General features: G+C 56.0%; 1 protein-coding gene across 12 annotated transcripts in view; it reads right to left on the bottom strand.

Annotated features, from left to right (window-relative positions):
* The window catches only part of LTO1 (LTO1 maturation factor of ABCE1), a 241,480-nt gene that overhangs the window by 172,023 nt on the left and 41,728 nt on the right, over positions 1 to 27,729 (bottom strand). The window contains exon 4 of one of the 12 annotated variants that reach the window (XM_039840608.1): positions 1,439 to 1,478. The exons of 7 other annotated variants lie outside the window; for them this stretch is intronic. In XM_039840608.1, coding sequence (XP_039696542.1) covers positions 1,460 to 1,478 — 19 coding nt within the window. In that variant the 3' untranslated portion in view covers positions 1,439 to 1,459. Of the gene's footprint in view, positions 1 to 1,438; positions 1,479 to 8,208; positions 8,234 to 9,039; positions 9,613 to 14,410; positions 14,646 to 19,879; positions 19,905 to 27,729 lie in introns of those variants that run through there. 4 more of the 12 variants (XM_039840611.1, XM_039840609.1, XM_039840601.1 and 1 more) reach the window with 4 other exon arrangements.

Raw genomic sequence — 27,729 nt, 5'->3', positions numbered from 1 at the left:
TCCCGCCCTGCCCGGTGCTGCTAGGCACAGACGGAATTAAACGAGGCGGGGGCAGTGCGCAGTGCCCGGGCGCGGGGAAGGTCGCCCACGTCCATTCTCACCGCTAGCGTCATTCATTACTGCTACATAATGTAACATTTCTTCACTGATTTGCACATTTATCACGGCTACACTGCTGTCCCCCTGTAACTCCGGGCAAGTTCCATAACCCTGCTGTGCCCCAGTTTCCCCATCTGTAAAATGTAGATAATACAAGCACCCAACTTGTAAGGTTTGCTGAGCAGATTAAATGGGTTAACAGGTGGAACACGCTTAGGGCAAGGTTTGGCATGAAGCGAGCGTTTAGAGAGTTCGTTACTGTAACTATGTTTCGAGGTGGAGCTGCTGGTTCGTTTGCTCCGCTCCCATGTAACTTGTCTGTCTGTCTCTCCCGGGCAGTTCCCGGAGCAAACTCGTGACACACTGATGTGTCGTTCCCTCGGTGCTTTCGCCCAGGCGGGCTGTGGGTGGGACGCGTCAGCAGAGACGCCCGGACACAGGGGCGACCGTCTGTATCGAGCGCTTTCCCGTGTTCTCGCGCGTGTTCGCTGCGAGCCCCTCGCTGTCTCCTCGCTGGCTGTGTTTTAAAAATGACAACCCGTTCTCAGCCCCGGAGAAGCTAAGGCCACCTGGCGTCTCTCTGTCTTCGACAACCAGACAGACAAAGGTCTTCCCTCCCTCCGTTCTCTTTCCGCTTTCCCTTTAGTGAGACAAGAGATGCCACGGAAAGGACTCAAGCCTGAAAAACTAATGCCACCTGTGCCTCGCCCATCAGCCCACAGCCCGGGGCGGGGGCCGCGACTCTGGGCTCGCTCTCCTCCTGCATCCCTCTCAGATCGGTTTGGGTCACTGAGCAGAAAAATCTACTACTCAGGGACGGAGGGAGAAAACGAGGCGAGTTGCCCATTTACACGAAAAATCGGGCAAAAGCAGACAGACTCAGCTCTCGCGCGCTGTAATGAAGTCTGTGGACGCGGCAGCCATTAGCACGTCTAAAGGTTTCATTTGTAAGTCTGTGGATATGTCTGCTCAGAACTTATTCACCTGAGCGGGAAGGGGCTGCGGGATTTGGGGGAGGACCAGGCGAACACCCCAAGGAGGGATGACGGGCACGCAGAGCCCCGAGTCAGTCAGCCTCCTGTCCCCCGGGGTCATTCGCTGGAGGAGGACCCAGGGTTGGGGATCGAAGGGACCTGGGAGCCTGCAGCTGACATGGGCCGGACAGGCTCCTCACGGTCTCTTAAAACACAGCCCCGCTCGACGAGGCTCAGCCCGCTACTCGCCCCTGTTCTCAGGGATCTCCCCCCACGCGCCCCCAACGCTGCGGGGAAAGGCCTGGGCACCCCACGGGGTTCTCGACATCTCGTTGTCCCTCTCATACTTCCGAGGTCCCGACTGTGTCTTCTGTTTCGTTTTGTCTTCATTCAGGCGAAATGCACCTAACATAAAATAACCATTTAAAGGGAGCAATTCGTCGCTGGCAGCTCCACCCGCTCCCCAGCGATGCCGGGGCACACGCGACCCGCCCCCAGCCGTGGCGACCCCGATCTGCCCTCCGTGCGTGTGCGTCTGCGGCTCGTGCCCGGGGAATCACACGGCAGGTGGCCTTCTGAGGCCGGCTCCTCCCGTGCCCGTGGCCGGGCCGTTCTCCCTTGTCTGGACGAGCGTCTCCTGCACATCGTCCCTCCGGCGGTGGACGGGAGCCGCCTCCACGCTGCGACGAGGGTGAATAACGCCGCCGTGGTCCCCGCCAGCGGGAGTCCGCGTGAACCCCGCTTTCCCATCTTCGGGGCACCCGCCGAGGGGCGGAAGAGCCGGGTCATGCGGCAGTTCCGGGGTTTGCTCTGTTCCGTTTTATTTTTTTTTTTTCCTCTCCTTTGGCTCCAGTTTCCCCGAAACTCCAGACGTTTCTCCTCTGGTTAGGTGATCTTCGTGGCGTGTGCGCTGGGATCCAGCTGTGTCATCTGGACGGCTTCGAGGGGCCCCCCAAAGCCCGAGGATGCCGGAGACTCCGTTCCACAGGGAACCGCCGGGTCCTCCCCGTGCGCACGGCGGGGCCGCGGGCGGCGGGCACTGTTGTCAGTTCTGTCCTCAATTCGGTCCCCTTGCCTTTCATGTCACGTGGGGTCAGATCAGGCCCCAGACAGCTGCCACCTCCGTCCACGCAGGGCCTGTCACGGTGCCCGCTCCGTGATGCGCTGGGGATGTCCCCGGGGAAGGCGAGGCCACTGGTGTGTCCCTCGGCGCTGTCTGCTCCCCGACTTTGTCATTTGGGAAGTGACGAGGGCTCTGGACATCAAAAGGCCTGACCACATGCTCCCTTTGAAGACGGGGCCTCCGCTGAGCTCGGTTACGACGGGAACGAGAGCAGGGCCGGCCGCGGCCACGGGGACGCCCTGTGCTGTTGCGCCTCTCGGTGGCTCTCGAGGAGCCGACGCGGGAAGCCAGCAGAATGCCACCCTGACGTCCAGCCCCGGACGCACCACCCACGGCGTGAGGATCTGACACGGAAGGTGGGAAAGGGGCTGGGCAGTCAGAGCTCGCTCCGGCCGGAAGTCGGGGCGACTGGCCCCCACTGCACCGGCGGGAGGCGGGGGACGGGGGACTAAGAAGACGGGAGCAGCAGCCGGTGCTTGGAAACAGTTGGAAAAGGTACACAAGTCAGAGAAGGCAGAACATGTCGCCTCCACAAGTGTGGATGGAGCCTTTACTCCGTGGGGGGCAGTGGGCTGAGCCCGTGGCCCGTGGTGGCCCGCCAAGGCTCCTCGGTGGCCCCTGGAGGCACAGATGTTCCTACCTCTACGACCCAGACGAAGAACCCGCGGCTCGGGGAGGGCGAGCCCCTCACCCAGGGCCACAGGGAGCCCCCCTGCTCGTCCAGCCGCCACGCCGCCAGCCCCTGGTAAAAAGTGACCGTCAGGGCTCGCGGTCATCACGCTTGGTCACCATCCTGGACGAACCCGATTCAGTCGTTCGAAGGGCTGGTTGGGATCACGGATTATTATAAAAACAGCAATCGGAAGAATACGAGAAGAATACACTCAGCGTTTCACAGACTGTGCCTCGAGATCAGGGCCGATGCTGGCTTTCCGAGCCCATCGGGTCGTCCGAGGTGAAGGTGCGTGTGGCAGGCAGGGAAGAACACATTATTCGCCGAGCACGCAGAACCCCGAGTGTCGGGTCTGGCTTCCCGTCTCTGACAAAGCGTCTTATCCCATCTAAGCCCCCGCTTCCTCCTCTGCAGAACCCCCGCCCCCGCCCAGCGTGCTGAACCGCAGCCTCGTCCTGACTCCTGTGCCTGGAACGTGACCTCACTCAGAGAAAGGGCCTTTGCAGATGCACTCGAGGGAAAGATCTGGAGTGAGACCATCCTGGCTTCACAGGGTGGACGGACCCTGAAGCCGATGGCAAGCGTCCCGACAGGAAGGAGGAAAACACGGAGGGAGGCCGTGCGGACACGGAGGCAGAGATTAAAGCGATGCGTCTACAAGCCGAGGGCGGCCGGCAGCCCCCGGCGCGGGGCAGAGGCTGGACAGACCGCGCCCTCGAACCTGGGGAGGAGCCGGCCCTGTGACACCTCGTTGTCGGCCTTCCGGCCTCCGGGTTCTTAGCGAACATGTTCCCGGTGTTCGAAGCCACCAGCTCTGTGGTCATTCGTTACAATGGCCACGGGAAACTGACGTGCTGCCCTAAGACTCAAAACTCTGCACCTCGCGCAGCACAGACACGTGCGGGGTCTGTGATGGGGACACGCGACGAGGCAGCTCGGCCATCTGTGCAAACCCTTCAAAGTGTGGGCGTCGTAATTGGGCCCGGAACTTCCACTTGTAGGGTTTTATCCTAGTGAACCGGTGTGCAAAGGCGGGTGTGTAAGGTCACCACCAAGGAAGTATTTGAAATAGAAAAAAATGTGGAAACTCAAAATATATTGGTTAAATACACTGGGATGTATTCATTCAAGGAAAAACTATGAATCCTTTTAAATCCATCAGATAAATGGATATTTTTTTTGACATGGAAAGACATTCACGGTACATTATTAAGTGAATGCCTGATTCCGACTCCATGACATTCTGGAAGAAGCAAAACTTTGGCCACAGCAGCAGACCAGTGGTTGTGGGGGCTGGGGCTTGGGGACGGAGGGATAAACACAGAGCACAGGGGACTGCGGGGCCGTGAACCTACTCTGCGTGAGACTGCCACGTGGGCACATGACATGACGCGTTTACCCAAACCCATGGAACGTACAACACAGAGCGCGAACGCTCACGTGAACTGCGGGATTTAGTTAACGGTGCCGTATCGGCGCTGGTTCACTGATCGTAACGAAGGCACCGCAGTGGTCCCGGGCGCTGGGGGGTGGGAGGGAGATCGTGAGAACCGCCTGTGCTGCCTCCTCGGCCCTTCTGCAAATTCAAAAATATTATAGAAAACCAAGTCTCTTAACTTTAAAGAGCAGAACGCAGCTCACAAAGCAGCACACACGGAACTGTCGCGTTTTTAAGAAGAAACACTGGCCTCCCCACCACGTGGACACGGTGCCCCTCTGAACGCCGAGACTCCGGACCGCCGTGTCGCTCGGCTCAAGTTTACTTTCTGATCTTTTGAGACAAATAAGGACCACGTGGGTATCGACTTTGTTTTGATTGGTTTTGTAAAATGTTTAAAGTCTCAGGACTTGACCCAACTCTTCCATGCACGTAACTCGACGAATCAGACTCTTTGACTGATGCGCGTTTTTAACGACGACGAGGAAAGTGGCCGCACGCGTGGGACTCGCCCTGTGGCCAGGGCAGAGGGGTCCGCAGCACGGCCTCCACCCCGCCCCCCGCGCCAGGCTGCCCGAGGGTCTGTGCTGCCATCGCAAGTAACGAGGACACCCGGCCGCCCCCCCTTGTCTGCGGGTCATGCAGCTCCTGTCCCCCACGCTTCTCTCGAGGCTCCCTCAGGCACCCGCAGCCCCCGGCCCCAGAAGCAGCCACGTGTCCTCCTGGACCCGCCACGTCACCACCTCTACTCAGCCATCGTGGACTCCAACTCGTCACATCGCGAATACCCTCCAGAAAGAGGGGCCCACACTCAGCTGAGGACAGTGGACCCGAGTCCCTGTGCCGAAAATGCTCAAGGTGCCGGGTGGTACCTGATGGCAGAGGGGGCTGCATATTGGCTAAGAGCGGACAAAAGTCTCCGACAACAGGAAGAGATTGCATTCGTGCGGCACAGATTGATACACGTGTGTACATGCGTGCGTGTGTGTGTGTGTGTTTGGAAAGATATTTCTGGGACATCTGGAGCTGTGTGGTGTCGCTGTACCCACTTTTTCTCTATGTGGAGAGGATCAAACACAGAGGGACACTTGTGAAGTCACTAAGAAATTATTTTTTTAGTTATTGAAACCTTAGTCAATGACTCCTGATACTTCAGGGCTGGATTTGCCCCCGGGAGACACCTGGCAATGTGGGGACACAGTTTTGGTTGTCACACTCAGAGTTGGGGTGTGGCTGCCACTGGCGTGTAGGGGGTGCAGCAGGGGTGGCACCCACCGTCCTGCAGCTCACAGGACGCCCCACCACGGGAAATATCAGGCCCAAGGAGTGTTTTTTTTGCTTCCGATTTTCCAGCGAGGCCCTTAGCCCTGCACACCGGGTTTCCTGCAGGCGTCCCCTCCTTCCACAAGGCAGACCGTGAGCCGGCTGCCTTTCCAGGACCTTCCCCAGCCCCTTCCCTGACGGTTTCCGAGGGAGCCGGCACACCCCCCCCCCTCCTGATTCTCTCACCTCTAGGTGTGGCCGTGGGGGACAGTCCTGACCAAGGCAGTGAGGCGGAGCCATCCGTGGGGATTTCCAGGAAACCTGGAAAAAGGACAGAGCCTGCCGGCTCGGCCTCCGCCTTCGTCTTGTCCCCTTTCTTGCCTGGGGCAGGGCCCGGATAGGAGGGACAGCCACCAACCTGTGACCCCAGGGACACTGTGACACAGGAACTGCTTCGAAGACCACGCGTAAGCCAAAGGCTCCCCCTTTCCGCCTCTGTCCCGCCCCCCTTCACACCCGCCGTGGTCATCGTCCCCAAGGAGGGACCTCTCAGATAACAAGTATTCGAGACTGAACTTCCGGTCCCCCCACCAGCCGGGCCCCATCCAGGGTCTCCTCCAAGTCGGCGGTCGGCAGCATCTCCCCAGTTCCTGTGGCCCCAGCCATGTGCCCTGGAGCCCTCGCTGACCTCTCTCTACCCCTCACACCCACGTGCAATCCTCAGTAAATTCTGTCCTGGTCTGGCACGTACGGGGAGCTCAATCAATGTGTGCCAAACGAGCAAGTGAATGAATGAATGAATGAATGAACGAATGAATGAAGGGGTAAGAAGTGCCTGCGTCTTGAGGCCATGGAGCGGGTGCCAGCCCTGAACAGCCTCCCCTGGACGAACTCTGCAGTGCCTGAGTGAGAGACATGAGCATTCTCAGCACCGGGCACCACGCCGGTTGCTGCAGATTTAAATGTCACTAAGACGTAACGCGATGTCGGCAAAGAACTCGGAGCCCAGTGAGGGGGACGCACAAATGAAAGGGCAGCTGTGACCAGCGGAGCCTGCAGGGAGGGCCATGCAGACGGTGTGACCGGCTCCCCCCACCGGCCTCCAATCTGGGACCCTGCCTCGTCCCCTCAGGATGTGGCCTTATTCGCCAATAAGGTCATCGCAGATGTGAGCGGGTCAAGTTGAGGTCACACTGGAGTACGGTGAACCTTAAACCCTACGTCTGCTGTCTCTGTAAGAGGAGGGAAATCTGGGCACAGACACAGACGCTCACGGTGGGGGGGCCCGGAGGGGGAGGGGACAGCCGCAGAGGCTGGAGAGATGCGGCCACAGCCGTGGGGTGCCCAGGACTGCTGGCAGACCCCAGAAGCTGGGCGCCTGGCTTCCGGAATGTGAGGGGACTGATTTCTGCCGATTTGAGCCCCGTCTGCGGTCCTTCGGTCCTTCATCGTGGCAGCCAGAGGACCACACAGCAGCTGAGTGTCACGCCATGAAGGGACCTGCGTCTGTAACTAGATTTCCAAACCATTTCGATGCCCGTCTGGCGCTGGCTCCGTACTGGCCAGAGCCTGGCTTGCAGTGGCCTCACCGATGACATCGCACCAGGGGCGGCAGCGGCTACACTAGGGACTCCAGATTGCTCTCCAACGTCCCCCTGGGTGGCCAGGCCCCTCAGGGCCCTCATGCATACCGTTCTCTCTCCCCGCAATGCATGGCCTGGCGGCCCCTTCTCCTAAAATTCCATGCAGCATGTGTGGGGCGTGTGTGTGTAGCGTGTGCGTGTGTGTGTGGTGTGTGTGGTGTGTATGGGTGTGTGTGTGGTATAAATTGTTGTATTTTGCAAGCGTTATCTTGACCCAGGTAGGGAGCACGGGACAAGTGGTGACTACCATGCCAGCAAACTCCAACAGGCTCGGATGTCATGAACCATCTCAAAAGCTGCTTAGCGTACCCGGGCCACGTGCGGGGTGCCTGGCGGTCTGCTCCGCTGCCATCTGGGCACACGGGCCTGGCCGAGAAGTGGGGACGACCACGGGACGGTGTGGGAAGTCCTGCTGGGGAGACACTGCCATGCCACAGCAGCACCGAGAGTGGCCTGGAGCAGGCCCACGGGGCATCCGGGAGCGCTTCCTGGAGGAGGCGACAGCTGACAGGCGTCTGTGAAAGGAGGACTCGGTCCAGTCGTGAGGGAGAGCAACGGGATTCGAGAGAAAGAAGCCGGCGCAGGCCAAGGTCAAGAAGCAAAGAGGCCTGACTTAGTCAAGGACCCGAAGTTCGCTGGAGCTAAGCCCAGCGGTGGGACGGGGACTGGGGCTCCGTCTGAAATATCAAACCTCAAAGGGAATGCCCGTCTTGGGGAGCAGGGCCGCAGTCCCCCCGCCTCGTGCTCCCCGACCTTTTTCACTCATCCTTTTGTTGGCGTAAGAACGTCCAAACCTGCAAAGAAGTTTGATGAGATTTTATCTGAGGCAAACGGGAAGCAAGACCTCAAACACTCCAGAGAGCGACCGTCCGCAGTCTCTTTTCTGCCTTTGGAATCCGGAGGGAAGAGAAGGCGGGTTTCACGGAGGCAGGGGGTGCTGGTGGGGGCCACGCAAGGATGGGATCGCCGGGTGGCTAACGAGGCGTGTGCCCCCCACGGGACCTTACGCTTCAGAGAGGTCTGGAAAAGAGGCATTTCAAAGGCGTGTTCGCCTAGATCCACAGATGCCAGGACAGGGCTGGCTCAAGGCGAAGATAAGCCTTTCGCTAAGAAGTTACAGGCCTGGGGCGTGACCACCCACCACGACCTGCCCAGTTAGGAACTTATGATCCTATCGCCCTGTGAAGTCACGTCTGCTCATGTTTATTACACTGTCCCCTTTCGCGTCCACACTTTCGATCTCTCGTTATGCCCTTTCCCACTGGGACGCGTGGGCAGAGGCTGGAATTCGGGGCAAAAGACGTGGCTTGCGAAGAGCTGGGTCTGAAACTGTGGAGGCTCAGTGGTTTGCTTTGTTTTTAGAGCTGTCTGCGAACCACACCAAACTGTTTACGGCAGATCCCACAGGAGAGGGTCCGCCCTCCACCCAGCCCTCTCTGTTATCAGCCAGGAGCTGGCCGCACCCCGGGCCGAGCGCCAGCGGGACCTGTCCTGGGCCTTCTTTTGCGTTCTAATCATGTGTTTGTGTTTTCAGAGCCTCGGTATACACCACTTGATGGAAAACTTGGCTGGATTTTGACTTTTATGATTTGCAAATGGCTCCTTTTTCTTCTTAGAATAATGACCCAGGGACAGGCCCGTGCTTCCTCTGTCTCAGGAAATGAATTTTGGTGACCGGAGTTATGTGTATCTTGGTAGGTTTCCTAGCAATGGGAGTCTCTAGCTGCCGGTGTGTTTATTTGGGTTTTTTGTTTTTTGTTGTTTTTTTTTTTTCCAGTGCTGTAAGCGCTTGTTGGAACTGGACACAGAAGAGTTGAGTCAAGTTCCTCAAGTTAATTCTGGATATGTAATAGACAAATTCAAGTTTTCTGCATGACCCAAGACTGAATCATCCACACTTTGGCCTGTCTGGTACAGAAATCTTAGATACCATAGAGCCACTAGATAATTTTTTACAATAAAGTCCATTTACCAAAAAGGCTCATGGCTGACCGAGGATAACATACCCCATGGAATGGTTAAAGATCCTTAATATATGAAGAGCTATCAAAAATCAATGAGAAAAAGGAGGAAAAGTATATTGGAAAAATACAGAAAAGACATGAGCGGGCGATTCACAGAAAAAGAAATCCAATTACCTGTAAAAATATGAAAAGCGCCCAACCTCACTATTCGTTAAAGCGATGAAAATTGAACTAATATGAGGGTTTTTATTTTCGTTTTGCCTATCAGATCAGCAAAGACAAAAGCAGTTGGCAGAAACCGGCGCTGTCGATCGTCAGCGGGAGTGTGAGTTGGCCCAGGCTTCGTGGGAGGGTCGACGGTCACAGCAACCTACTGGCCAAATGGTAGACTGAACACTCTTCAAGAGCAAGTCCACATCTAGAAATTAATCCCACCTAAGAAGTAAGTGTACAAAGATACATTTAAAAGGATATTTGTTATGGCATCTTTCTTTTAAAAGCATGCCATTTAAAAAAATGCCCTCTCGAAAAAAACCATTTCCCTCCCGCCTCCCAAAACAGCAGTTTTCACAGGTGAACACGCCTAAACCTCCCACTCTGATGCGCTTTAAAACTCTGCCAAGCAGAGAACCAGAAAGAAAACCTTCCGATTATTTTTATAACACGAGCATAACATTGATACCGAAACCTGATGGGGATTTAGATAAATATCTCTCACGAATACCAAGGGGAAAATCCAACATGAAACAAACAAACAGATGTCAGAAGCCCATTAAACGAATTCTACAATAAAACCAAGCCGGGTACAATACTAGGAAATATGTTAATATAATTAATCATATTAATTGACCTAGGGGGGAAGTCAAAGGATGGTTTCTATATTTGGAAAAGCATTTGACAAAATTCCTGATAAAGCACCAAATACAATAGGAAAAGCTGGAAACGTCCCTAATCTGACAAAACATATTCATCTCTGCCAGCCTCATGCCTAACAGAGAAACACGAAAGACATCGCCACTAAAGTCGGCAACAAGCATTGTCGCCCTTGTTTAATCATTCCAGAATTACTATCAAATACGACTAGAAATGATAAAGAAATTAGCGGTAGAAAAATAGGAAAAAAGAAAACGAAATCTTACTATTTGTGGACGATATGCTTATACTCCCAGAAAACCCCAAACGATCCATCGAAAAGCTATTATAAGCAATAAAACAAATCAGCTTTCACACACGCGTGCACACGCTCACACACGTGTGCACGCACACACACAGAAGCTAGATTGGAAGGAAAACCACCCAAGTCTCGGCCGATTTTTTTTTTAAAGATAAAATACTAGGAATAAGCATAACAAAAAAAAAAATTAAAGATCTATATGAAAAAAAAACTTAAAAAGTGTCGAAGAACAGACAATAAGGCAAATTGTAAAGACAGGTCAATTTCTAGACATTAGTTCTCCCCGAGTTAATTTATAAAGTTAACTTGATGCCAATAAAAATATGAAGTCTTTGGTTTTTTTCTTTGACTAGACCCGGCGATGCTAAAATTCATATGGAAAAATAAATAAGACAGCCGGGGCATGCCAGGAGAGAAGAGGATCAAAGAGAAGATATTAAAACAAATAACAAAGCATCCATCACGGAAACGGTGTGGGACCAGGACAAAGACACGGTGGAGAAGGTCCAGAGGGACTCGGAACACCTGAGGGCCTTGACCGTGGCAAAGAGAAGGCATCTCGAGCAATGGAGAGAGGACGGCCAGCTAGCGGTGTCGGGCAGGTGGGCGCACACGCCAAGGAAAACTCCAACTGGATCAGAGATTTGCACCAGAAAACAAAAAAGTCACAAACGTGACCGAAGAAAACGTGGAAAGATTCTTTTATAACCATACCATAGGGAAGGCAGGCCTTTTCATTATGACCAAAAATATAAATGGGACCCCCAAAAATTCAACTCCATAAAAATTGAAATGTTCCACATGGGAAAAAAAAAAACAAACAAACAAGCGCCGTAAGAAAAATCAAAAGGCACGACTAATTGGGGGTTGTTTTAAAGTTCTAACTTATGAAGTCTCGGCTGTGGTTACCCAACTTTCTAGAAATGGTATGAATTTGGGCAGCGAAACGTTAGAAGGAAGCCGAGAAGAAGGAGGAGGGGGTGGGGGGCGCCCTGCAAGCAGCTCGCACAACGGTGAGCGGGAAGATGCTGTGCTGCTTGCTTTGCGTGTCGACACGTGGTTCTCTACTCTATAGATGAGGATACCGTTCACTTACGGGATCGCCCCACGTCCTAACTCAGCACGCTTGGAACTTCATTTTCTTTATGAGATACATCTTTACTTTATTGTCATTAGAAAGGGACAGGCTCTTGGGATTTTAGAACTAGAAGAAACAGTCGTCTGAGAGGACCTCATCGAATTATACTGATGGGAAGTGTTCTGGGCTGAATTGTGTCTCCCTTCCCCCGCCCCAAATTACATTTTGAGGTCCTGCCCCCGGTGGCTCAGTATGTGATTATAGTTAGTGAAAGGGCCTTTAAAGAGATAATTAAGGTAAAATGGGGTCACTGACTGGGGTAGGCCCCCGTCCCATGAGACCGTGTCCTTATAAGAAGAGGTCGGGACACAGATGCGCACTGAGGGACGACCACGTGGGGACACAGGGAGGAGATGGCCGTCTACACGCCAAGCAGAGAGGCCTCGAGCCCCGCCCGCACTCAGATCTGGGACTCAGGCCTCCAGGACGGCGACAGTAAGTATCTGTGGTTTAGTCCTCCGGGGCTATGGGACTTTGTTATGGCTGCCACAGGACACGAATACAGAGAATATCTTGAGGACCAGGAGTATCTTGCCGGTGGGGAGTATCTTGCTCACTAAACCCAGCAGGCTTTCCCACGAAGTCTCCTGCTGCAGCGCCCCCAGAAGCGGCTGCTGACCCCACAGGCTGCGGCTGGCTCTGCCCTGGCCCCGCCCAGCCCCTGCCCCCACCCCTCGCCCCTTGACCCTTCACTCCCAGCTCTGACATCTCCTGCCCGGGCATGACCTTCACACCCGGAAATTGTTTGGGGACCCCTCTGTCCCCTTGATCTGCCAACATCAGCCACTCTCAGCCCCGCTTGGTGCCCAGACTGTCCAGCCCCTCAACACCCTCTGCACTGACGTGACCCCAAGGCCTCCGCCCTCCCCGACGCTGACCGCCCCTCCTCCCCGGGAGGAGTAGGCTTCGGGTTCAGGAAGAGCAGCATAGCCACGACCAAGGGGGCGCGGCTGGTGGGGCGGGGGGCTCCCAGGACTGGTCTTGAAGGCCGACGCGATTTCATCCGCGCGCAGAAGGAGAGAGGAGAAACGGGTCCTCGGGCCGCCATCTGGCCGCCCCCGGGGCTGGGGAACGGAAGCGCGCCCGCTCCCTGGGTGCTCATGCGAGCTGCCGTTCCCCCTGGAAACCTCTCCAGAAGCATCGAGCGCCTCCCACGCCTCCCTCTGGGCTCCGTCTCAGACTCTCCGCTATTTTGAGAGATAGTTCATCTTCATGTGCCGGGTTTACTTATCCCGAAAGCATCAGAATACTCTTCGTCTGCCTGCGGGATGTCGTTGTTCTTTTTATAGACCCATTAAACCATTTTCGCATTGAGTCGTGTCCTGGCAGCTAAATTCAGATTCACGTCCATCCATCTCCACGCGCCCCCACCCCAGTCTCTCCTTGTCAGACACTCGACATCGAGGAAAAGCGCTAGACTTGGCCAAACTCGTTTTCCCTCTTGTCACCGGAGACCGATCGTGTTGCACATGGGGGGTGCGGCTGGGGGGGCCACACCCGCCCCCCACCTCTCACTGCCCGGCGGGGCCACCGGCCTGGTGTCGCTTCTCAGCTATGCAGTGAGCGTGGGGTCCTCGCGTCTGGATTAGAGGCCCTCCAGGCGGGGACCTGTGCGTAGGTGGCTCTTTCATCTCTTTGGAGCGGGGGGACCACCCCTCTGAGTGCACGGCCCTGCCCCGCGTGGCACAAACTAACAGGCTCTTAGTTTAAGAAACTCGACCTGGACCCCTATGTCCATGGCAGCATTATCTTCAGGAGCCAAGATACGGAAGCGACCTAGGCATCCACTGATAGACGACCGGACAAGGAAGAGATGGACTATTACTCAGCCATAAAAAAGGAATGAAATCTCGCCATTTCTGACAACACGGATGGACCCAGAGGGTATTGTGCTGAGTGAAATAAATCAGACGGAGAAATACACATGATTTCGTCGATACGTGCAATCTTAAAAACAAGATGAAACAAACCAATAGATACAGAGAACGAACCAATGGTCTCCGGGTAAAAGCGGGGGTGGGGTGGGGGGCTGGGTGAAAGGGGGAAGATATTAAGAAGTAGAAATTGCCAGTTAGAAAAATAGTCACGGGGATGCGAGGTACGGCACAGGGACACAGTCCACGATGCTGTCGTAACTACGAGGGGCATCGGGCGGGGACCACGCTTATTCGAGGGGTCGCTTCGTAAGGTCTATAAATGTCTAATCTCTATACGCTGCATGCCTGAAACTAACATGATCTTGTATGTCAACTGTAACTGAAAAATACATTGACAAAAAAATTAAGAAAAGAAAAAAAGACAATCACGCGTGTGGAAAAAAAACAAAATGACACCAAAAAAAATCCTCTGCCTGGTGCCTGGCCCAGCGCTGCTCAAACGCAGTGAAGCTGGCCGGCAGGAGAAGCCCTCGACGTGGGCAGCCGCAGAGCAGACGTGGGCTTCGTCGAGGCTTGTCCTGCAGATCGGATGCCGGGGAGGGTGGGACAAGGGGACAGCAGGGGGAGGAGCCGTGGGGGCAGGGGCCGCGGCAGCTCTCCAGCCCTGCACCTCCACCTGCAGCATCCCTGCTCCCCAAGAACCCACCGTGCGCAAGGCGGTGAGCTGAAGGACGGGCACCCCCGATACCAGGCCTAATCCCTAGGACCTATCGATGTCACCTTATAAGGAAAAAGGGACCTTGCGGCTGTGATCATGTCGAGGGGTCTGACATGAGAGGCCCCTCCTGGGTTCTGCAGGTTCTGAGTGGACCCACAGCCCTGATAGGGAGGGGGTAGAGGAGGCCAGACGCACGGACGGGCAGGTGATGCGGCCGCAGAGGCCGAGATCGGAGCCACGCGGCCATGAGCCCAGCAGAGCCGGCAGCTGGACGAGGCAGGAGGGGGTCCTCAGAGCCTCTGAATGGAGGGCAGCCCTGCCGGCACCTCATGACGCTGACCTCACACCCCCAGAACCGCGAGAGAAAGCATTTCTGTCGTTAAGCCGCCCAGTTTGTGGTCATTTTTGTTTGTTTGTTTGTTTGTTTGTTTTGCCACCCCTGGAGAGTGCAATCTTAGAGTAGGAAAGAGTTGAAGAAGAATCCAGAAGCTGAGTCCAGAGGGACTGTCCCGAAGTCCGGGGTCTCCGATGCGGTCTATGATGCAGGTGGCCTTTGTCCACCTGTGTAGGCGTAAAGACAAAGTCGGTCCCCTGCAGCTCTGACTCCGCTTCTCAGCCTCGGCGTCACCGTCTGTAAAACGGGGCTGACGCAGGTGGGGTCCCTGGCCCTGGGTGTTCCGCGGGGACCCGGTGAGTGGGGATCACTCCCTGCCCTGTCTGTGTGGGTCGTAAGCGGCCACACTCCTACCACAGACATGGCAGGTGACAGCTCACGAGGCCAGGAAATGAGCGTCAGGCAGACCCAGTGTCCCAGGGCTGGCGGCGTTACCCGTTGCCTGTACGCGAGCACACCTGTGCCAGCCTTCTCACGAGAGGGGAGGAAGAGTCACGAGGAGCACAGGAAGCGGTCAAGGGGTCGGTGTAGACAGCTGTTCTACACTTGACCTTCGGTGCTAAGGGGACCCGATTTGGTTCTTACCCCCCTCCCGGAATGTGTGACGACTCCGCGATGGACTGGACTGTGTCCCCCACAATTCATAGGTTGAAGCCCTACCCGCCACGTGACTTATCTGGAGATGGGGACTTCGGGGAAGTCGTTAAGGTTAAACGAGGTCACGAATAGGACTAATGCTACACGACTGTGGCCTCGTAAGAGAGCGAGCTCTCTCGCCCTCTCTTGATCTTGCCAGACCTTGAGCTTGAACTTCTCCGCCTCCAGAAAATAAATTTCTGTTGTTTAAACCACGCGGTCTTCGGTATTTCATCATGGCTGGGACAGATGTCCTATTTTCATGATGGCCTTTTACACACATGCAGGGATTCGGGTGCGCAGGAAGCTTTCCTCCCCCACCTCTGGGACCTCGCTCTCTCTCACCATGTGGATGAGCGAGGTGTGACGAGGCCAGACCCAGGACCCAGGACCCAGCCCCTGGCTCAGCTGAGACACCAACATTACAGTTTATAGCCATCGGTCACCCACATGCTGGCTCATTCCACACAGTCACCTAAGAATGGATCCCAGTTTTCAGAGTCGGAAACGGACAGCTGAGAAGTTAAATGCCGAGCGGCCGGAGGCCTCTGCCTGCTGCAGGTAGAAGCTCCAGGTGCTCCTGGCACCGTGGCCGGGGACGAGGGAGGCGGAGCGGCCTTCGATCCCAGACACACCGCTCTCTAGCCATACAGGGCTGTGGCCGCCCACGTCGAGGCTGCCCACGTCGAGGGCTTCTCCTGCCTGGCCTGTCTCCCTCAAACATAGGTCCCGCAACAGAGGAACCTGGCCAGTATGACTGGGATCCATTCTTAGGTGACTGCGTGGAATGAGCCAGCGTGTGGGTGACCGATGGCTATAAACTGTAATGTTGGTGTCTCAGCTGAGCCAGGGGCTGGGTCCTGGGTCCTGGGCCTGGCCTCGTCGCACCCCGCTCGTCCAGAATATGACTATATTTGGCCAGTCTGAGGACCACCTCGGATGCATCCGGCCGGCGGCCTGGGTCCCTTCCCCTCCGCATAGTGCACAGGAGCAGGGGACCGAACGCGGCGAAACGGGTTACAGGGGCTGGAGCTGCCGAGCCGTCGGGCCCCCCGCCGCCCGCAGCCTCTGAGCGGCGGCCTCCTTGGTGCCCAGGGGGGTCTCTGCCCCGGAGTCCCCAGCCTCCACATACCTCTGCCCTGGGAAACCAGATCCCCCAGGACGCTAAGCCTTCGGATGCCTGTAATTCCGTGGCTAATGCTTGGCTTAATTAAGACATGGGCTCTAATGGCATTCTCACCGATTACTTTACGAAATGGCAGGTCCGTAAGACGATATTTCCTGGTGTGCAAGGATATCGTGCCGAAATCTCCGAGTCATCATTTCAACACAGGAAGTTATGGGCTACTTGGGGCAGCACTGGCCTCGCTGCACAATTGGCCCGCTGTTCCGAGCGTTATTTAAGAGGCCAAGGCGTCCCGTTCCCCAGCAGTCGGTCGGGGGGGGAGAAAGGATCAATTGAGTATTTCAGCTCTGCGTATAGACCGTCTCAATGTTTGGTTTGCTTTGATGCAAACGAAAAGTAAGCTCTCTGCATTTGAACTTGTCGCTTTATCTTTTCCAGACTTCTGCCGTGCCTCAAAGTCAGCTAAGAAAACAGCCAGCTCGAGTTCCATTAGCATTTCTCCATGTCCTTCTTTGTCTGTCCTTACGCCCCCTCGTCTTAAAAATAAGCATCATATTTTTATAAAATTAAGAGACCGCGATGTTTGCCCTTCAGCAGCCTCTCGGGAGACGCGGCCACCAAGCGCTTGCCTCCCAGGTAGCACGTGAAGCGGAGTCGTCTTTGGATCTGCGGACACCCCGGCCACCCGTCTGGTTGTCGGGGTCGTGGGGGAGACGGGAAAAAAACACCGACTTCTATAAGGAATCGAATACGCAGTTTCTAAAATGAACCCCTTGTCTTAATTAAGCCAAGCATTAACCACGGAAGGCGTGAGGGCATCTACCCCTCGGTAAGGTATCCTCCCTTTTCGTGGCCTCCTGCTCTGTGTCTAGAAGGAACTGTCCGATATGACCGAAATGTGACAACGTCCCGAAACTGCTCCCTGGGTGGGTGCCGGGGGCTTTTGTGGGATCCTCTTCCATCGTCGAAACAGAATCGAAATCGGGGCGTCGCTGGAACGGGTCTGCACCCCCAAACCCTTCCACCCTCGCAGCCTGGGGAGACTTCAAGGAGATGACAAGTCGATGCTTCCAGTTTCCATCCTTAACCAACTTGCCATTTGGTGTCCTAGGAGCCGCCTGGCCAGTCAGTGTCCAGGTGGGGAGAAGCAGTGGGCTCCCGGCTCCTTGCGGGCGGCTGGTAAAACATTAAAGGATGTTGACGTGGGGGTGGATTTTCCCTTCCACGGACCCTGCCGCGCGACACTCAACCTCCCCACCCCCTGCACCCCCAGTGCCAGTGCCAGACTCTGACCTGGCGAGAGTCACCCGTGCCCGGGAGAGTCAAGTGCATGATTGTTCTCCAGCACACAGTGATGATGATCACGAAACCGCCAGCCTCCACGACACCAACACTGGATGGAGCTGACGGCGCGGGAGTGGACAGGACGACCACGGACAAACCAGGGAAAACCGACCCAGCGATGCCATCCTGCAAACCCAGCGACACTTTCGTCGCCAAACCCAACCGACACTCATGTCGCCAAACCCAACCGACACTGCGTGTAGCATAAACTCTCAACCGACACTTGCTGGAGTCGCATAAAACCCAACCGACACTCATCGCCATTAACCCGATGCTCATCATAAATAACCGGAATGCTCGTAAACGAGCCAACCGGTACATAATATGACCAACCGATACTCGCCATGAAACCCAACCGATACTCATCGCAAATCCAACCGACACTCATCACTGTTTCTCGCTCTGAACACCCCTGTGCCCCGGAACGTCCCGCCCTCGTCTCTTAGGGAGAGGGAGCCATCCTTTCCCTGCCGTGGATGGGCTTTCCTGCCTCTGCAGAGATGCGCGGACCCGTTTATTTATTCGGTCCATTTTGAATTATTTATAGATTTAAATCTCCTCTTTTTGATGAGAACCCAGAGAGTGGGATGGAAGCAGCTCTTCAGGTGCAGAGGCTGGTCCGTGGCTGGTCCATGTGAATTTTCTGCTAAGCCCTCGTGCAGGGCCCCTGCCACGTGCCAGGCCATCAGGCTGGGATAGCAGGACAGCACGGCCATGGGTGGCAGGCACTGCTCCATCCGGGCTCCAGGCTGGCCTGGCCAGGGGAAACCCTGAAGCGAGGGGCCTGCTGCTTCCTGTTCTCTCCTCAGCCGGTGCGGGCTGATCCGCGTGTTTATAAAAGGACACCAGATGCAGGACCAGCCAACACACGTCGTAAGGAAACGCCCCTCCTACAGTCAAAGCCCAGATTCCTGGCTTGGGACTCAAGTCTCTCCAGATCAACTACTTCTTATAAGCTCTGTCTGCTCCCATTCGGCCACTTCAGGCCCCTGTGGTCCACCCGCCAGGGCTGCCACCCTCTCATCCGCAAGCTCACCGTGCCTCTGGGAAGCTGTGGGGACCTGCCCGAGTGCCCTTATTGGCTTGGCCACTGTGAGAAACCGCAGCCTCTGCTGCGGGCTGCTAAGAACTCACAGCCACCTCCGTCTCCAGAAGGCTGCATGAGAGCCACTGGCCGGGAATATTATGCTGCAGCCGCCCTGCCTGGGAGAGCCACAGCTGGTGCCTGACTGACCCGGGGGTACAAAAAGCTCCTGCACGTCAAAGTGGGACCAGCTCTGTGGTATAATCAATACTCGAGCTCCCCGCAGGGTCGTGCTGAGGCCAGGGCTCAGCTGAGACCACCGCTCTGCGGAGCTTTCTTCCTCTGTCTCATCCCGCTTCCTTCACTTCCATTGTCTTGAGAGCCCTCCTTCAATAAATCACATAGATCCAAACCCTTGCCTCAGGCTCCGCATCCAGGAAACCTGACCCAAGATCCCGCCTTTTTGTTTCTCTGGCTTTGCTACCTCTCTCCCCTTAGTGGAAAGAGCTCCTTCTCCCTTGTCATGGGCTGAACTGCAGCCCCAAATATTCATATCTTGAAGCCTTAACCCCCAATACCTCCGAATATGACTGTATTTGGAGAGAGGGTCTTCAAGAGGTGATTAAGATAAAACGAAGTCGTGAGGATGAGCCCTAATCCCACACAACAGGGGCCCTTATAAAAAAGGGAAATTAGGACAGACACATACAGAGAAGACCATGGGAGGACACAGAGAGAAGACAGCCAAGGACAGGGACCTCAGAGAGAACCAGCCCTGCGGACACCGTGATCTTGAACCTCCAGCCTCCAGGACTGGGGACAGTAAATGTCTGTCGTGTGAGCCCGCGGGCTGGGAGATTTTGTGATGGCCGCCTGAGCAAGCTCACCCAGCTCTCCCCTCAGGGACACTGCATTTGTCCTTCAGAATCCAGCTGGGACCTCATCCCAGGTCATCTGAGACGGAATGGGTCATTTATCTGGAACATTCGCGTGCTTCTCTTAATATGCGTATATCATCCTCACTTGCCTTAGTCACGTACATTTCTGTCCCACCCAGCGAAGATTCTGTTTTTTAACTCATTCATCCTCGTGTTCCACACAGGCCTTAGTAGTTCTCAGCCGGTGCGTGTCGAGTTAAAAGCAAGCTTGGACCGAATTCCTCAGCTCTCCCAAGCCGGCCACCTTCCTCTTCCCCGACAGGCCAAGTTCAGTGGCAACCCAGATGCTATCACAAACTGGCATGGCGCAGAACAGGATCCTGGCCGGGTCCCAAACACGGGCTCCACTTAGACGACCCTGGGGACTGAGACGAGAACTTAAATTTCTTTCCATGCGGCTGAAGGCTTCCTAGGAAGTCACTTACTGAACGCACCTTGCCAAAAAGATTACAGGTGAAACCGAGTGCCAAATCCATCTGAGTTCCCCGGGGGCTCCCAAACCACAGGGCTGGAGTGTCCCGAGATGCCCCTCGGGGAGCGAGGCTGCTGCAGGCCCGTTCACCCGACCGGTCACTTGCCCGGTAGTGCGGAGCCAGGCCATGCAGCTGCGTGTCCAGATCAGCAACCGTCACCCGAGATGCTGGGGTTTTTTCTTCCTCCTCGAGATGGATGTTTTGAGAGTCGGTCAAGAGAAAAACTGTAGACGGATGGAGCGCAGTGGGGTACCTCGGGGAAGGGGGCCCTCGGGGACATTATATGGGGACGGTAAGAGCGGGGGGTTCACTCTCACCACGCACTTCCTTCGGTCTCTCTGTCAGAGGAGCGAAGAAGCAGGGACGAATGTCTGGGCGCGGCGTGGCCACCGCGGTGCCCTCCATTGTCAAGAGCGAGGTCTGAAGCGACGGGACAGGCGCCCTCCCCACCCCCGCCCCGCACAGGGCCGGGCGCGGCTCCGCAGAGGCTGCCGTCGGGCAGAGGGACGTGAACGCAGATGCGGATATCGCGGGATGGATTACGGACCCCGGCCGCTGCCAGACCCGCCGTCAGCCAGAGCCAGGCTGCGCTGTTAAAAGGACTTTTGTGCATGTTTCTCCCTCTTAGGACTCAGGAGCCCCGTAAAAGACATCAAAAGTGTTTAGTGCGGATATTCAGGATAAACGAGAACTTTTTCTCCCCAGAGTACTTGCCTTTGTAATAACAGACTTCTTACGTGCTGGATGCTTATGTAACTTAAGATGAAAAGACATTTTATAGCCTTCTGGCAGAACGATGGGAAGCACGCAGCCTGCCTGCGGCTCCCGAACGCCCGGGGGCGTCCGTTTCAGGCCCGGAGGGGGGCCCAATGACTTCCCCTAAAGGCATGTACAAAATACCTGGGTGAATTGCTCTGATGAAGGAACACGAAAGGGAGGTGGTCACGGAGACCCGCGGAGGGTTTGCCCAAGAATTCGTTAAGTCACCAGTTTCCAAGGAGATTTGTTTAAATGTTCACGGCCCTCTCTGCTCTGGAGACATTCAAACAAACGGGGCAAGCTGGGGTGGGAGACGGGGAAGTCGGGACCCCAGGCTCTGAGCGCATCGGCTCATCTTAATGGGCCTCAGACGACCCGGCTAAGAAATGGGTCTAATTATACCCAGCACATCAGACCGTTTTGAAGTTTAATTAACGCTTGAAAATGTTTTGAGATCCTAGGATGAAAACAGACCGCAAACGCAGAGTGTCACTGCAGGGATCCGATCGGATGCTTGCCTTTCTGCAGTCAGATGCTGTGGGAGTTACCTGAACTTGGTCCCTTCAGGCAGTGGCGATTCCTGGGACGTCCCTCTGTCCACTACACCTGCTTTCGGACTCACCTAAAACTCTTTGATTTCTAAAGGCCAAGCCGATCATCATTAGATCTGAACACGCTTCTTGGCAAGACAGTGTCCGAGAAGGACGGTGTCTCTTTGCTGTGGATCCTCGTCTTTTTCTCCATCATCGACAGGATCATTTGGGACCCACCACACCTGACTTAGATTGCTCAAAATCACAGACGGTCTTTCTTAAGGACCAGCCAAGGACAGGTCTTGGGTTCATCATCTCATATTGATTCTCTTGCTTTCAACTGAGTTCGGTCTCCAATAAAGGGATCTGAGATACACAGAGTTTTGTTTTGCCTTTTGATCTGCCACTTTCGAGACGCGTTCTGCTTTTTCTTTTTGCCCAGATCATGTCCGCTGGGCGAGAAAACCGGACGGAGGACCGTGTGTGGTCTGAAGTCGCTGGCTGACCCCGCTAAGCCACTTTCTCAGGAGTGTTATGTGAAGTTGAATAATTTTTCTTTCCAAACACTGAATGGGCTGGAATGAAAACGATACTCGCCTCCTTGATGTGGTCTCTGGCTGCCCCCTCCGCCCAGGACACTGTACCCCCGACGGCCACTCGGCTCCCTCCTTCTTCCGACCCAGCGCTCCACACAGATGCACCCCGCTGCTCCGGCTTCCGCTCCACCCGCTCCCACTGCCACGCTCGATCCCTCACCCGGCCTTATTTCCTCACGTGACTATCACCCCCGTTGCAGGTCACTATCTGCCCCCTACTCTAGAGTGCGGGGTCCACCGGATGGGACTGGAATCATCTGTCGAATTCATCGCCATATCCGTTCCCCTAAAATACTGCCTCGCACGTAGCGAGAACTCGAGAAATTGTTCGAGGGACGGCCTCGGGTCCCAGTGGCACAGAGCACGCTCCATCTCTTTCCGCCCGGGGTCCCCAGGAAGCAGACGCTGAAACAGAGGCGTAAGTGCCAGTCCCTCACGGAGGACTGTGATCTAGGGGGCGGGTGAGCAGGGCCAGGAAGGAGAGGGGGAGCCCCCGAAGATGTGGCGTTGCATCTGCTATTGCTGTGGCTGCTGACTGCTCCAGCCACGGCGTTCCCGGGGGGAACCCTGTGAAAAGCATCCCAGGACCTTATTCTGGAGAAGGGGAAGCATGAGTGGCACTTCTTCTGGCAGCTGAAACCCTGCACTGGACAGAGAGTCACAGCCCACAGGATGCTGACTTCCTGGCACTTCCGGATCCTGGTGCACAAGGGCCAAGCACAAGCCCACAGTGGGCCTCAGAGAAGCCCAGAGCAGGACTCCGGAGGCGTGTGTGCCTCCGGCGAGAGGCGCAGGTGGGCGTGACGACGAGACAGGCCGCTCCTGCTTCCAGCCTTTGCTCTTGAATCCGCGCGTTCTAACCTTCGGGGACACAGCACCATATCATGGCCGTAGGCTGGGTACACCCACCACACAGGGTGAACGGGAGGAAGACAACGTCCCCGATTCTGCTGGGTGTCCCCCCGAGTTGCCCCCTTAGCTGAGACTTTAAGAGGACTGTCCAGCATCCTCTCAGGCTAACGACGATAGCATACGACCAGTAGACCCCAAGATCTGGCGCTCGATGTTGGATCTCCCCAGCTGTACGATGCGTCCTCGGTCCGAGGCACGAGGCAATGTCTTGGTGACAGCTTCCGTGAGTCCGCTGATCGACGCAGGCGGGGCACTGTGAGCAGAGAAGGCAGATCCATATCTAAAGCAGTGTCAATTCCAGAAATAGGCAAGCTGCTGCTCCCTCCAGAAGAGAAGGGTTCGATGTAATCAATTCACCACTCGACAGTTAGCTGGTGCCCCCAAGGAAGGGGCCTTATCGAAGGTCCGTCGTTTATCTCGGCTGCCGAAAGGTCGGAGACGCAGCACGAGTACTGGAGTGGCTGGAGAAAGGCCAGCTGTCATCCCCGGGACCAGCTGTCCCGCCCACCTGGTCATTTAGAGCCTGCTCTATGGGACAGGCCTTCTGGTGGGCATCGAAAGGGCACATGCTTTCTGCCCATAGATCCCATGGATCCAGCTGCACACGTATTTCCCAGACTAATTTGTCCTTGATCTTCCAATTTTGCTCCTATCCAATCAGCCAAGCCATTTGCCCACGTCCAGGAGTCTATGTATATTCTTACTCCGGGCCACTTCCCTCTCCGTGCAAAGTGGGTGGACAGGCACGCTGCCAGAAGACGCCCCGCCCACTCTCCTCCGGGACTATGTACAAGAAGCGCCAACATATCGGGCTACCCCTCCTGTAAGCCATGCTTCACTACCTTCCTCTTTGGTCAGTTGGTTGCAGAGCACGAACCCATAAGATCGTGGCGTGAGCTGAAGGAGAGGAATGGGGGGCAGCTTAGGAGTCTAGATGCCTGTTCCTGTCCCTTACTCGGGCCTTCCAGGCCTGCTACACCCGATCTCCAACGCACCACGTCCGCCACATGGAGCATCGCTGCCATGCCCGTGTGAACCTACGTACGACCTGGGGAGATCTGGCTAAGTAGCGCATGACGAACAGCTCCAGCTGCAAAGTTACTCGATGGCCCACGGCCAGGCACTTGATCTCAGCTGGAGCCAAAAGCATGCCAGGAGCCGTTTCAAATGGCAAGTCGTCCCTGTCATTAAAAGCAGGTCTCCGCTCCAGAGCGCTACGGGCCCATGCTGAGACTCTCTTAGGGAGGCTTCTGCTCGCTCCGCCCGTGGGTGCCCGCAGCGCCATCCCGTGTGGTGAGTCACGTGTCCCTAGTGGCAGGGATGCTTGGACAACAGCCTCCCCTGCTAGGGAACTCTCTCTCGCCCTGGGTCCCAGTCGAAACACAAAGCCTTGCAAGCCCCTCACACAACTGGTTAAAACAGAGTTTCCAGGTATGGTAGACATTGGCCCCAGATCCAAAGGAGACGCAAGATGGGCAACTAATTGTCCCTTTCCGCAGAGGGGCTGTCCCAGCACACCCCAGACACTGGGCACCTGGTCGGTTCATTGATAGGCGGGCCCTTGAGTTTGCCGCCCCCTTCCGGGCGTAAGCGCGTCTGACCAGGGCCTCTACGGCACCTGCCGAGCCTGCGCGCCACACCCGGTCCGCGTGCGGTACCCCGGCTTGGCAGACGGGCCTCGTCTGCAGAATCCGAGGCGACCGCAGTTCCCGTGAGTTGTCTTCTTTGTCGAGTTCTCGGAACACGGTTGGAAGCAAGACGGGATACATGTGCTGCTGCCGTTCCCGTGACCGGCCCCCACACGCCACGCACCCACGGAACCGTCTGGAACGCGTCTGGCGTCGGGGCTCAGGTTCGCATCCCTCACTCCTCGGGAGTAAAAACATAACCAGGGCAGGGGCTCCGAACCTTTTCCGTGGCGTGGGCTTTTCGGCAGACTATGAAATCCCGAGAGCCCTTCTCAGAACACCCGAAAGCGCAAAACCGAAAACGCGCAGAATTCCAAAGAAACCGACCGCACAAAATCGATTCACCCGGTTTTTAAAATAAATAAATAAATCCGTGCTATAGAAACAGCCCCGCTTAATGACACTTAAAATAACCCCCCGGCAGCAGTTCTAGAAACTTCTGTGACTTTCAAAGGCGGATATTTCAAGATATCTGCGACAACCGTGACGCGGTTTGAAAATCTCTGTCGCTGTGACACTTCCGCCGAGGTCTAGTGCCCGCCATCAAGACGACCAATCGCACCGGAGAAAATACAGATGGGACTTTCTCCCCCTGCGCGTTCACGGCCCCCAGGTTAGGAACCCCCGACTCAGGGCTGTCGCTCTCCACTGCGGGGAAATGGCTGTGGCTGCCATCACGCCGGCAGGTCGCGGTGCCAAGACGACCCTCGCTGTGTTGCCACACGCCTTGGCCCACAGGACGGACGCCCCTGCCGGCTGGGAAGACTCACGGAGGCAGACAGGTGTGTTCACAGGGCAGAGCTTTAACTTAGCTTGGCATCACGAGAACGGCACTGCGTGCTGGCGTGTGGGTCCCTTTAACTGACAGGGGACCACCAGAGGCCAGTTTGACCCAGAGGGGACATGTCCTCCTAGGGAAGGACACAGAAGAATGGGACACCCTCCCCCTGACGAAGGACCTCGGTGTACTGTTCAGGTTTGATCTTCCCAGGTGGGAGGCAGACGAGGCGCCAATCTGGCGGCTGTTTCATCAGGATTTGTATCAGAGTCGAGTCCCCATGTGACTGGAAGCTCCAGGCCGGGCGAAGGAGGCGGGTACCCCACCCGGCCCGGCGCGGGAAGATGCGGGAGATGCTCAGTAGTTCTCGGGGGCAGGGTCCGACTCAGGTGGCTGGGGGATTGCGAAGGACGGCACGGACGAGCCGGGAGAGCACAGCAGACACACAGTCGCCCGTCCGAGGTCTCAGGCCTGGAAGCCACCCTCCAGCCAGCCTCCCTACCCTGAAACCTTCGAAGCTATAAAGCCAGAAGATACGAAACCTTCGAAGCTATAAAGCCAGAAGATACGAAACCTTCGAAGCTATAAACCTTCGAAGCTGTAAAGCCATAAGATACGACGACAACAAGAAAAAGAGCTCGGTGCCTCCTGCTCTCTCTGCCACACACGCCCTCAACCAATTAAAAATTAAAGGCCACATGTGCCCTCCCAGAGGGCGGCTGAGGGCCGAGCCGGCCAGGCCCAGCCGCGAACGGAAACTGCCCAGGAGCGAAAGCGGCGGTCTGCCCGCCGAGGCGAGGCCATCCGCAAATTGGCAGGTGGAATTTGCACGTGGAGATAAAAGGCTGCATCTGGGACTTTGAAAAACGTTGTCTAGATGTTTTTATTGAGTGCAAAGACAAGAGAACGGGAAGAACAATGACGTTAAGAAAAATGATATGAATTCACGTCGAAACGATGGTCCCGTCCGAAAGCTACGACTTCCACCGCGGTTCTGCCAACGGACTTTGACAAGCTGTTTTTCCTTTCATTTTTAAACCCCGCTCAGTGAAGAGCCTTCTAAATTACTGTTAACCGCATTATTTTCAATCCCTCAACCATGATTTTCCCTGTGCTTGGGGAAAATCTTCCAGTTTACAGACGGGCAGCGTCAGCTGTTGGACCCTCGGGTTCATTAACACAAGCCTGCAGAAACCGGTCAACAGTGACCAACGTCCCAAGGGGGCCAGGAGGCCTCTGAAGGAAGGCCTGATGCTGTGAGCCCCTCCGGTTTCTTGGTGGCCGGTCTCCAGGTCGCACCCCCACCCTTAACCCGAAAACGTGGAGGACAGTGAGAAAAATCCCATTCGTAGCAATGAAACGTTTGCGACTAAGGGGAGCGCCCTGGCCCGAATGTCTGTGTCCCCCAGATTCATACGGTAAAACCTCACCCGCTATGTGACGGTGTTGGGAGGTGGGGCCTCCGTCAGGTGACGGGGTCAGAAGGGTGGTGCCCTCAGGAATGGGGTCAGATAGACAGGAAAAGGAGCGGCGGGCGCTAGGACTTGGCGGGGTCTAGACACCTTTGGAATGACGTGAAGGCGACTGAACCTGGGGTGTGAGCCAAGGATGGCTGCTGGGTGTTGGGGCTTCCATCCAGCAGGATAGGGACCCCGCAGGGCGGAGGTGGGAGGCAGGGGAGGAGTTTGGGACTCGAGGACATCTTTGGGACGTTTCCAGAACGTCAGGTCTGGAACGTGTGCTAGTGGCCAGGGCAGACGTCAGATAGCATCCCATAAATGAATGTGGGGACCTGGGAGGCATCCTGGCTGGACAGCCCCACTTGGGGGTGGTCAGCATGGAGCTGGCTTTTCCAGCCCCGAGCCTGGATGCGCAAAGACAAGAGACAGACGGGACTGAGTTAGCGCTGACCGTGTGGCACGGGAGACAGACTCGGGAGGTTTACAGTTCACGATCGGAGCCCGGCCACTGGTCTTTGGTCCACCCGAGTCTCAGGGGGTGACCCTCGCTGGCCATGAGAAGGTGGAGCCCCATCCTGCCACTCCAGGGGGGCCCAGGGACCCTTCGATATGAGTCTTACCCCCAAACGCTCCACCTTGCGCAGGTGCCACACAGTCAGAGGACCTGCCACTTGTCTGGGTGCACGCAGGAGACAGAGCCCGGGTCTTGCCCCGCTCAGGGTGCCCCATCTTACATAAAGTCCCCGGCTTTATGTAAGGTCCAGGTCCAGCCACCTCCAGTTCTGGCCTCTGGTGAAAACCCGAGACTCCCCTGGCCTGTGAACCATTTTGACGCTTTTCTAAAACCAGAGCGAATTAACCCCCCGCCTCGGGGACCTGCTCGCCCTCTGGGCGGGGGACGGGCAGAGAAGGGAAAGATGCCTCTTGTCCCTCTGGGTTCTCCTAGAACAGCGAGAATGCAGATTATCACCACGAAAATCACCC

The sequence above is a fragment of the Pteropus medius genome, unplaced genomic scaffold (assembly GCF_902729225.1).
Source record: "Pteropus medius unplaced genomic scaffold, Ma_sr-lr_union100, whole genome shotgun sequence".
Lineage (NCBI taxonomy): Eukaryota > Metazoa > Chordata > Mammalia > Chiroptera > Pteropodidae > Pteropus > Pteropus medius.
The sequence above is the reverse complement of the archived record's forward strand: the minus strand, read 5'-3'. Positions and strand labels throughout refer to the sequence as shown.